Source organism: Arvicanthis niloticus, chromosome 15 (genome assembly GCF_011762505.2).
Source record: "Arvicanthis niloticus isolate mArvNil1 chromosome 15, mArvNil1.pat.X, whole genome shotgun sequence".
Taxonomy (NCBI): domain Eukaryota; kingdom Metazoa; phylum Chordata; class Mammalia; order Rodentia; family Muridae; genus Arvicanthis; species Arvicanthis niloticus.
Window position 1 is genome coordinate 801,313 of NC_047672.1, and position 11,593 is coordinate 812,905.

Below are 11,593 nucleotides of genomic sequence, written 5' to 3' on the forward strand. Positions count from 1 at the left end.
AATGCATACTGTACTCATTTGTATTTCTAAAGTACACAAGCAAAGTACATTGGAAAGTCACAGGATCAAAAGAGAGCAGTCTCACAGGAAGATAAGCAAAGGATACAGTCATGCAATTGGCAGGAATCAAAGTTCACGTGGCTATCAAGCCTGGAAGAGATGCTCTAACTTACAATACGTCAAAGAAACTCAAATTGAAGCAGCAAGCCCACAAGACTGACAAACATTAGAAAGGGAGATGATGTTGCTTGTGGCAGAGGTGGGAGAACATGAGAGTCTCCATTCAGGAGGCAGACTATAGGTACATAGTAGGGCAGCAGTTAGCTAAGAGCCCCATCTCCTGTGATCCAGCAATTTCACTTCCAGGCTGTGCTGGCCACAGACACTCTCACTGGAGTCTGGAAAGGCCTGGGTCAGATAATGTTCTATGTGGCATTGTCTCTGGTGACAGAGAGATGGAGACTATCTGGGGTCCTTCACTGGGACAGGAGCAAGTAAAACAGGTAGATACATACTCCAGGCTGGGAAACCACAGCCTGGATACTCACTGGCAGCCAGCTCACCTGCACATATAGTCATGCTTCTGTGAATGCCAGGATACAATACACGGCACAATACCATTTGCATACATTAAATCCATATGCATCTATCCAGTCAAAATACACATTTGCAAGAACATATGTAAAAAGCATATTCATAGGGAGGCAGCATTTGAATGGCTGCCTATAACGAGTGCACAGAACTGAGAGGTGAGATAAAAAGAAAAGGCAGGCAAGAAAATGAAAGAGAGAAACAATGGTGTGAGTATTGGGGCCTCACTGGCTTGAGGGGCCGAGCCAACAGGAACCTGGGGAGGAAGAAAACAGACAGGCCAGGGTGCCAAGCAGACAACCTTACTCCTGTAGTCTTAACTGGGACCTGGGTACTGCCTGCTGAGTGGCAATCAGACAGCCCCCAGCATGACATGCTGCTATTTTGGTACTTGTTTGGGGAATGCCCTCCACCCACCATGCGGGGCACAAGTGATCTGATCCACTTCAGAAACAAGGGCCACCGAAGTCTTCAGATTAGAGCCAAACCCAAGCCTCCCAAGGCCTCAGCTCATCACACCCCAGAAGCAGTAACTTCTGCAAGATGGTCCACTCAGGGTTCTAGAGTAAAGACAGCTGGGCCCGAGATCCAGTCTGGGTCCCCACCTGCTAGGTACGTCCCTTAGCCTCCAAAAGCAAGAGTTTCCCTTCCAGAAAATGACTAAGAAATTTTATCCACATGAGGCTACAAGGACCATCATTTACACACTGTAAAGTCAGTCACCTGAGTCTCCCTAAGTGATACCAGGAGCTGCTGGCTCCCAGCTGGCTTTGCCAAAGCTTTGTTCCACTCTCAGTGTCCTCTCATTCCCTCTGAGCAAAGAGGCTGTGAAGCCGAGCACACTCCCTGCACTGTGTGATGCCTCTCACACTCAACAGAGCAGGAGGGCAGGGAGCCTCTGGCCCTCCAGTCCCTCTTCCACCCTAGCATTCTATCGCCTCAAGGTTCTCACAGGATGGGACACTAAGCCCAGAGATAAGAAATTATTTTCCCAAGGCCGCCCAGTCCATAATCAAGTTAGAAACCGCCCCCTAGTCATCTAATGCCAAGAATAAGGCTTCAGCCACACAGTGCTGCCGTTTGTTCATTCATTTAGCAAAAACATGTAGATATTGAGCTCCTACAAGGTACTAGGCATGTAGATACAAAGACACAAAAAAAATCACAAAAAAACAAAACCATGTCATTCAGTCTAGTGGGGATGATGGGTACTGCAAACTCATCCAGGGCCAGTACAGGCAAGTACAGGTAAAGACAGAATGTTGCCCAGCCTGTTGGGTAATGCTAGGCCAGTTGACAAATGCCCGAGCCCAGAAAAAAGCCCAGAGATCTTAATGAACAATGAAGGGTGTCAGGTACCACTGGGACCCTCCTGAGCTGGCACTTAGTCCAGTATCCCTCTGACTCCTCTCTGTGACTCAGACCTTCCTGTATGTCACAGAATCACATGTCATTCCCTCACCCATGGGGGCCAGATACCACTGCTCTCTTGCCTGCACACAAGGTGGGAGGCAGGTTTTAGAGAAGGTCAATCTCTGGCCATAGGAGAGGTGGCTGCCACCCTCAGGGGAGCTACGTAGGAAAGGGCTTCCTTGGAACTCTCGATCTCACAGCACAGGAAGCAGCTCACCCACCTCCCAGCACAGAGAGCGAGCCCTCCTGCTGTTCCAGGCCCCCTCCCCAGAGCCCAAGGCCACTGTCAACTCTGCTTCCACCGACAGCTCTGCACAAATATTTACATAGTTCCTCTGGGGCTTCAGGAGACACCACACACAGGAGCAGGAGGCACCCTCCCGATACTGTCCAGGCCCAGGGCCTCTGAGGAAACAGCACCTCTCTATCCTCATGGACAGGAAGCCCTCAGCAGCCCAGGGCAGCCCACCACAGGGAAGCTAGGAGAAAAGTGCTTAGCAGAGACAGACAGACAGACAGACAGACAGACAGACAGACAGACAGACAGCTGGAGACAGGCCTGCCAGAAGCTACCATCTGCTCCAGGCTCCAGACTGTACCAGATCCTGACCAGAACAACAGAGATATTTGTGCTCCCCAGAAGGGAGAACACCTTTAATCCTAGCAAGGCCAGCCTGGTCTACCTAGCTAGAATTACACAGAGTAAAAGGGGTTGGGGGATAAGCACTCCAATAGCTTTGGCCCTAAGAAAAATCCCTAAGTTTAAGACCTTGGCTTCTCTTAGGGAGGCTTCAGGCTGCTTCCCACAAACAGAGTAGCTAGGTACTGACCTCTGACCTCTGACCTCTGCCTTCCCCCTCAAAATCTCCTCCTTCAGAGAAAGCATCTTTTCACCAACTCAGATGACACACAACTGGGAGGTGGGGGTGGGGAGGTGTGTGATAGGGAGAGCAACAGCAGAGGCAGAGCAGGACCTCTGACTTAAGTGAACAGAGAAGGCAGAGAAGAGAGAAGATCAGGACAAATGGCCTGGGTTGTAAAGTATGATGGAGTGCCCAGAGGTTCCAGGTTGGTACCATCAGGACCAGCCTGAGCACCTGGAAGACCAGGATGTGAGTCAGGGTGCAGCACAGAGCAAATGTGGAGACACAGCACACTGGGGAGCTGGCCTGGACCAAAGGTCTCAACCCCTCCCCCTCAGCCACAGCATCAGCTGTAGCAGTGGGGACCCTCTGACCTTGTTGCCATGGCAACTGGCCTACAGCTGGAGTGGAGAAGCCAATAGACTCTTCTCTAGAGACAACCCCATCTCCACCCACACACAGGCTCCTGGGGACACAGGGACAGAGATACAGGCCAGGACAGTCAGAGGTATGGTTAGATAGATAAAGCCTTTGAGACAAAAGCCTGGGGGATGGGGAGGAGTAAACAGCATACAGGAGACACAGAAAGAAGCAAAAATTTAGCTCCCAGATGCTGAAGGATCAGGAGAAATAGACAAAAGGAGAAGGAGGCAAAAAAGGAAGGGACAGAAGCAGGCAGGCAGGTCTGAGACAAAGGCAGGGAGGCCTGAGTATGGGGAGGAGGGGGGCACAGTAGGCAGGGGGAGAAGCAGCAGGGAGGTGGGAACAAAGAGCAAAGACAATAGGAAGGCCAGGGAGAGGAAAAGCTCCATCTCCTCCACCCCCAAGGCAGCAGTGCAGGGCAAGGTGTGTAACCATCAGGCACCTGCTGTCTGAGGTGCCTCCACAGAAAAGTCACATCCTGCCAGACCTGTACTACAGGGTTCTGCTGCTCACAATTCCATTCTGATCCTGGGCCTGCCTTAAGGGGCATCAGCATATGGCCAGTGAACTGGGCACACTATGTCTCCTAATCCACCCACACTCCCCCAGTCTAGCTTCCTCACCTCCCAGCAGCCCCAGCAACTAAATAATGGGGCTGTCTGGCTCCAGACCCTGAGACTGCACAGAGCTGAGTTAGAGGCTCCGACACAGCACAGCTGTCCTCAGAGGCGCCTGCCAGCAAAAGGCCCTGCCTCCTCCCCAGCCTGTCTCCCTCCCAGGGGCTACAGCCCAAGTACCTACTCTCCTAGGGATGGCTCAGGCAGACACCCTAGAAAAGGTTTGGACAAAAACAGGAGGTGGCATTAGCACATTTCTTCTCTGAATCTGTACATATTCCACACATCAACAGACAGACGACACACAGACACACAGACACACACACACAGAGGGGGCGGGCAGCCACCCCAGGTCAGGCAACAAAGATGGCATGAGGAACTTTGTGTCACAAGGCAAAGGACAGAGAGGCTGAAGAATCTGCATTGCCCTCAGCCTAGAATGCCAAGGTAAGTGGGGCCCCAGGTAGCTGAGGTCTTAGGCCAACCTGTTGTCCACTGGGAGTTATCTGAACCCCATGGAAAGTAGGTGAGAAGAAGGGGTCGGAGACGGCAGCTAGCATAAGGTTTCCTAGGTCACGGCCCCATTTGAAGTAGTAACTTGGAGAAGGCCAAAAGTTTAGGCTTGCATGGGGACCTGGATTACAGGCCCATTCCCTTCACAGATATACTGGTGACAGGATCTCCACCATGCAGCTTCTTTACCTGCTACCCAAACGGTTAAATTAGGTGGGCCTCAAAATTCCCCAAGATGCCACAACAGCGCCTTTTCAGGACTCTCCCAAAGGAGTCAGCATAGGCCAAAAAGACCCACACTACTTGAGAAGGCGACATGCATGCTACAGCCAAAGGCAAAATTAGTCTAACCTCTCTGATGTCAAATCCACAAGCACAAACAGTATCCATCATGGGATTGGAGTGTGGCTCACTGTGGAAAGACCCTGCATATGAGCATTGTCTCAAAAGTTCAGCACCCATGAACCTAGTCATGCAGGGTTATCATCTCAGTTACTTTGGAGGCTGGAAAAGTTCAAGTCCCACCTAGATTATGGGGTGAGTTCAAGGCCAACCTGGACAACTTAGTGAGCTACTGTCTCAAAACAAATAAATTTAGGCCCAGATGCAGTGGTGCACACCTTGAATCTCAGCACTTGGGGAACAGAGGCTGGCAGATCAAATTGAGTCAAAAACAGCTATACTATATCTACATAGTGTGAAACCCTGCCCCCCCCCCCAAAAAAACACAAAAAACAAATGAGAGTGAGAAAGGAGAGAGACAGACACACAGAGAAAGAGAGAGAGAGAGAGAAAGAGAGAGAGAGAGACAGACAGACAGACAGACACACAAGCACTGGCATAGCTCAGCAGGTAAAGGTGTTTCCCATATAAGCCTGGCTACCTGAGTTTGATTCCCTGGAACTCATTCAAAGGTCGAGGGAGAAAACCAACTCCATAAAAATGTCCTCTGACCTCAAAACACATATCTGGTAACACTCACTCCCACCACACACAGCCCTGGCATTGATCCCCAGTTCTGAAGAAGAAGAAAAAAAAGGAACCCTAGCATCCGAAGATCCCAAGCAAGCATTGAAACAAAATTGTGGAAATCAACCAATTTCGCTGGTGGGAGATTCCCACATTACACTTGACCCCAGTAGTTACGTGCACATATGCACATATACACCTGTAGTTTAGAAACTTAAATTTGTATTTGTGTGAAGCACAGACAGCCTCTTTAGTTCTCTGGTGTCCTTGTCAATGCATGGCACACCAGCAGAGCAGCGCAGCATGGCTCTGGTCGGACAGACATGAACCCCACTTCAAGCACCGATGCTTTCAATTGGTGTGGCTCAGGGAACATTCTTAATTTCTCTAAGCTTTAGTTTCATCATCCTTAGGAGATAAAAGGCGGTATTGAGAGGTCAAAAAACTCTGGGAATAAAATTTCAATTACCCAGGCAGCAAACAGGACTCCTCAGAAGAAGCCATCAACAATGGGTCATTGATCAGTGACAGCCCTGACTTAGGAAGGATAAAACTAAAACTGAGTCAGCTCCTGGGACACCTGGCTGGAGGAGATAACAAGGCCAGAACTTCGCTGGGTTTCTGAAATTCTTCAAGGTTTCAAACAAATATAGAGAAACTAACATAATAGCCAGTCAAAATTGTACTAATGTCATGATTTGCCCCAAGCAATCATACTATAGGTTATGTAACCTTTCTAGAAAAGTCTCCTAGCCCTGTATAAAAGGGGGCCTGGGAGCCCCTCAGATCTTTGCTGATTTGATGACAGCTGACCCCATGCTAGTTGTTTCTGCAGAATAAATGCTCTTTGCTTTTGCATACTATTTGAGTCTGGTGTCTTCCCTCAGCGATTCTTTGACCCTAACAACATCAGGGATGCTGTGAGAATTACATAAGGTCACACAGCCGAATGTGCTTCCCACCACCCCTACCTGCCTGTGAGCCAGAACTGCAATTTGTGAAAGCAAACTCTCCAGCAAAAGGACACTAGAGGTGCATACCCTCCAACTGTTGTCCAAAGACATCACAGGCTACACACCTGCAAAGGAAGCCCCTAAGGAACCCACCCTGGAGCATGCACATCAGAGGCCTGGAGCTTGCAGGGGCCATTTGCCACAGCAAGAGGCAGAGTGTCTCACTATGGCTAGGCAACCAGCTCCCTGAGAGCAGAAACTTTGCCTTTCCTGTAGGCAGCTCTATGTTCAAGAGTCCAGCTCTGAGCTGGGTTCCAGGGATGTGGTGAAGCTTATGAAATACTCACTGGTGAATATTCTGGAGCCCCTTCCGAACCCCCCAATACCCACTACCCCACCACTTCACTGACCTCCCTGAGTAGAGCCCACCCAGCAGCACAGGCCTAGTGAGAGAACAGCTCCACCCACCCACTGTGTTTATCCGATCTCCACTTTGCTCTCCCGGAAGCCCAGAGCAGCTGGCTTGGGAGGTGGTGGCTGAGCAGAGACACCTGGCTAGGAGGGAGTTGAGGGGAGGGGCAGGGTGTTCTGTAGACCAGACAAAGGGACTAAGGTTGAAGAGGTGTCGTTGAGTGCAGTGAGGAAGGCAAAAGATGACTGCAGATACAGTCCTTCTGCCCCGCGCTCCATTTCTTCAAGAAAGTCACCTAGCACAGGCTGCCCTTCAGGTAGGAACCTAGAATCCTGTGGCTAGGAACCAGCGGCAGCCCCCACTTTGCCCTATTACCACCATCCACGCACGCACCTACCATCCCAGCTTAGTCAAATGTCACCTGCTCAACATAATGACACCTGCCAAGGAGTAAAGTATGAGGTGCCAGCCCCCCTCAGCCTTAGTACCTCCAAAGCCATCCAGAATGCCCACCCACCGGAGTTGAGACCTAGGCCACACCCGCTCCCAGACATAGGGCCACACCCACGCCTGGGGTCCCACCCCCAAGGGACCCGAAAGATTCGCCAGCCTCCAGCAACTACAGATCCCACCCCACTGCCCCCACCCCACCCCGTATCCACGCTCGTTCTCTCGAGGCCCGGCCCCTCGCCACAGCCACGCCCCGGCCCCGCCTACCATCTTTCCGGTAGAAGGCGATCTCCACTTTGCGCTCCTCCGCGCCCAGCAGGGCCTGCGCGATCTGCGCGGCTGCACGGCGCTGCGTGCGCGGCCCATGCAGGAAATCGCAGGTGCAGGGCCGCTGCATCACCTCGGCCCGCGAGTAGCCGCACAGTTCACAGAAGCCGTCGTTGCAGTAGATGACGGCGCAGTTCTCTACGCGGGCGTTAGCGATGATGAACTTGCGGCCTGAAGGTGGGGGGAGGCGGGGATGAAAGCGCACGTGAGCGGGGACACTAGTTTCGGGGGCTTCCGGCCCTTCCCCACATTCGCTCGTCACACTCAGCTTGTCCGACACTCCCCCGCACCAGGGAGGAGAGCCTAACCCCAAAGCAGCTGTGCAGCGACACAGGTGCCTCCACCGGGCGCGGCCTCGCGACACGCCCCCTACCCCCTGGCCGGCCGCCTGGCTGCGTGGCTTTCCCCGGGCAGAGAGCCAGCGGCCAAGGCCGGCCTGGGCGGGTGTCAACAACGCGTGTCAGCAGCCGCGGCGGAGGGATAAACACAGCCTGGAAAGGGAGCCTGGGAAGGACAGGAGATGGCGGCCAGCCTCCCCTTTGCACCAGCTCCTCTGGCTTCTTCCTCTTAGTAAGGAACTCTTCCTAGAAAATCACTCCCTCAAATACCGTTAGACTCCCTCCGGTCAGGGCCTACTATGACTTCCGCCTCCTATCCACAAGCAGTCAGAAGCTGATGAGTAGGTAAATCAGAGGATGAGGAAGTGAACTTGCAGACCTGGACAACCCAGCAAGGTAGCTGTTAGTATCGTCATTTTAGGGATGAAGAAACTGAGGCTCAAGAGAAGTTCATCCCAATGCCCTAGTCTAGTCGCTCATTCATAGTGAATCCAGCTTTTGAATCTTGTCTGGCAGAAGGGCAGCTGGGGGTCACAGGCACAAGTCCAAGGTCACACAGAGCAAGGAAAACTACCTGCAGCTTCACACCCTGGAACTCCCTAGAGCCCAGAGGTCAGCCCAAGACACTGGCCCACTTGTGGAAACCAAACCTGGGAAAGATGACCACCTTCTAGGGATATCAAGCCCTTCTCTGTGACCTCATCAAAGGGAGCCCAATAGACCCACTTCAGCTAGACTTGACTCATCCACCCCACACTTGAGCTAAAGGCCAGGCAGGTGGGTGAGCAGCATGTCAGGGCAGCCTCAGGGCATCTCAGCGTGGCCAAGTGAAATGTTCAAGGGATAGGTGCCTTCTATAAACAGAAACTCTGTCCACTTTGGCCTTTAATGCTAGTGTATGTAATTGAAGTTGAATCTGTCTCCATCCCTCCTCGCTACGCAGGCTGCAGCTTGCAGCCCTGCACAATCCTGCAAACCCCAGATGACTGGAGGCAGCAGAGCTCCCTGTAGCAAGCTCAGGCCATCAGGTTCCAGCCTCCTGACTTCTGCCTCTTTTCCCTGCCCTCCGGGAAGTTACTTTTGAGAGTTGGGTCATCTTTAGGTCAATTCCCAAGGACTTTTGGAACCCCCAAGCAAGCATCAACCCCAAGTCAGAGCTTCTTGTTGGATGAAAAGACCTTCTAACTCTGCCTCCACCATCACTCAGCTTAAGACGGTCCAGAGTACTAACCACTCACGAGAGGAAAGTAACCTCCTCTTTCCACTCCCAGACTAGGAGAGCAGAGCAAGTTCCTTTGAAGGCAAGCCCCACTCTACCACACCCCATAACTGAAATCCTAGAATAGAGATCCCGATGATACCCCAAAAGCCCTGTAGTTTATCGCCTTGTTCACAAATGTGGAAACTGAGGCTTAGAGTAGGAAGAGTCACTCAAGGTCATCTGTCAATCAGTGGCAGAGGTGGGGCCAGAAGCCAAGTCTCTAGGACCCAGTGCAAGATCTTCTCAGATTCTGCCCGAGCCTACCCAACTGGTAGGAAAAGAAAGCCCGAGGGCCTGCCCCCTGCCCCTAGGCCTCCACCACCCCCTCAGGATCATCCTGTTCTCTGTCTAGGGACAATGCTGCCCATCCAACTGACCCCTCCCTCCCACCACAGTAGAGCACACATTGTCCTGTGTATACAGGGTCATGGGCAAGGAATGTCACTCTCCCACTCCAGGGCCCTTTACTGTCACACCCTCTGTGGCACATGCAGCCTTGAGAACAGGCACACCAACACCAAACATTCACCTAGCCTAGGACAGATTTCTGGAAATCTTCCTTGCCAGGTCCGAATAAGGGGAGCTGTAATCGCCCAATGGAGTTTGGGGTACCATCCACAGCAAGAAAGCCCACCACACTGAAGCTCCATAGCCAGCCTGTTAGCCCCAAAGTCAGCTTCAGGTATGCAGCACCCTCTCAGCACCGGACCCACAATCTTAGGGACTTGCCTCAGACGCCTCTTCCACTGCCCATGCAGACTCAAATTCATGAGTGACACAGGGATTTGGCCATATACTTGTCACACGTTCAAGAGTAGATTTGGTCACTGATCCTACACCCTTAGCTTCACATACATGTATGTGTCACATACAACACAGCCAAGACTGGATCGTGCAGTGTACTTTTAGGGGCCAACAGCGTAGGTCATATACAGTCTTATAGCAGCATACACATAATCCCATAAACTCCGGACATTCAGAGTTGGAAACACCTACATATCTCATCCCACCTCCCTTTCCTGCACATTCCAGGTGTCACACACACTCTCCGACCCCTAGATACAACACTAGGCCCCTTGGTTCTATGCCAGTGATCCCCTGGCACCAAGCTTTGTCCCCTCGGATGGTGGCGTAAGCCTCAGGGCCCACCATCCCCTACTGATTCACATTTTGCACTGCACACAGCCCGGGCACGCCCCCCATCCACACTCAGCAGGACTGGACCCACCCCCCAAACCCCCTCCCCGTCTTGCCCCCTCCCCCACTCACTCTGGCCCTCAAACTTGCGGATGATGGTGTCGAGGAAGGTGTTCTGCGGCGCGACGTGGCCCCTCCGCACCGGCATCCTGAGCCCATGGGCGGGCCGGGCGGGCCCCCACCCACCCTGGCCCGGCCCGGCCCAGCACTAGGCTTCGGGTGGCCTGGCCGGGCCGTGGTCTCCGCACCCCGCGGCCAAGCTGAGTGCGGGCGGGGCCGGAACTGGACTGAGGGCGCGGGATTCCCGCTCCGATTAGCGGCTGCCGGCTCCGGACCCCGGGCCGGGCCTGAAGCTGCTGGAGCTGCGGCGCCGGCACACCTGTCTGTCGACCCGGGCTGGTGGTGCCACGGGCCCCGCTACACCTCGTCCCCGCGCCGCGTTCCGCCCGCTCGAGCGTCCGGCTCTCAGCTCACGCCTGCCCGCCGCCGCCGCGCCGACAGCCGCTCCAGCGCCCGCGGCTCGAGTAGCGCCTGCGGCTTGCTCCGGCGGCTGAAGGGTTAATGCGGCGCGCGCCCCTCCGGCTCCGGCCCCCGCCTCCCGGCCCCCTCCTGTCGCCGCGCGCCGGCAGCGCCGCCCTCTCCCCTCCACCCCGAGCGCCCGCCCTTCTCATTGGCTGAGCCGTGCCGAGCGCTCCCCGGGTCCCAACCCCTCGCTCTGCTACCGAGCCCCCGGGACTCGCGCTCCGCCGAGAGGGGGAAGGGACCTTTAAGTAGGGGAACGGTGAAGACAGGTGCGATGGACAGTTTGGAGGTGACCAGGGAGAGGAGCATAGGATATCGCCCCCTCCCAGACTCAGGACTGAGAAACCCGATTTGATGGGACAGGACCAACCCTTTATCCCCAGCTTCCCTACTGCGCCTAGGACAGGCTGAGTACACACAGCTTGCTGTCAGAATCTGCTGTGGGTGACGGGGTTGAGTGAGGCCTAGGCTCTGAGATGAGCCGCCCCAGGGCCAGGGGAGAGCCAGGAAATGGGGAGAACAGGGAATGTGAAAGCTGTAAAAATTTGAGACAAGGGTGGGTGAGCCTCTCCAACAGCCCCTGTTTTCAGGGGGGTTATAACCTCTCAGAGGCTATTCGAATCTCTTCATGGATGACCTGTACAGAGATCCACACTGACAAGAGTTGCGGCCTTTTAGCTTCGAGAGCAAAGAAAGGTCCTCCCTTGAGTGCGAGGTCCCAGCCAGGGGATCCCCGTGTGCTAG

General features: G+C 53.7%; 1 protein-coding gene across 1 annotated transcript in view; it reads right to left on the reverse strand.

Annotated features, from left to right (window-relative positions):
* Positions 1-10,815, reverse strand: part of Kcnh2 (potassium voltage-gated channel subfamily H member 2) — a 32,526-nt gene extending 21,711 nt beyond the window's left edge. The window contains exons 1-2 of the mRNA XM_034519188.1: positions 10,400-10,815; positions 7,472-7,702 (exon numbers count right to left, since the gene is read on the reverse strand). Of these exons, the coding sequence (XP_034375079.1) occupies positions 7,472-7,702; positions 10,400-10,475 (307 nt within the window). The 5' untranslated portion in view covers positions 10,476-10,815. The remainder of the gene's footprint in view (positions 1-7,471; positions 7,703-10,399) is intronic.
* Positions 10,816-11,593: the final 778 nt, after the last annotated feature.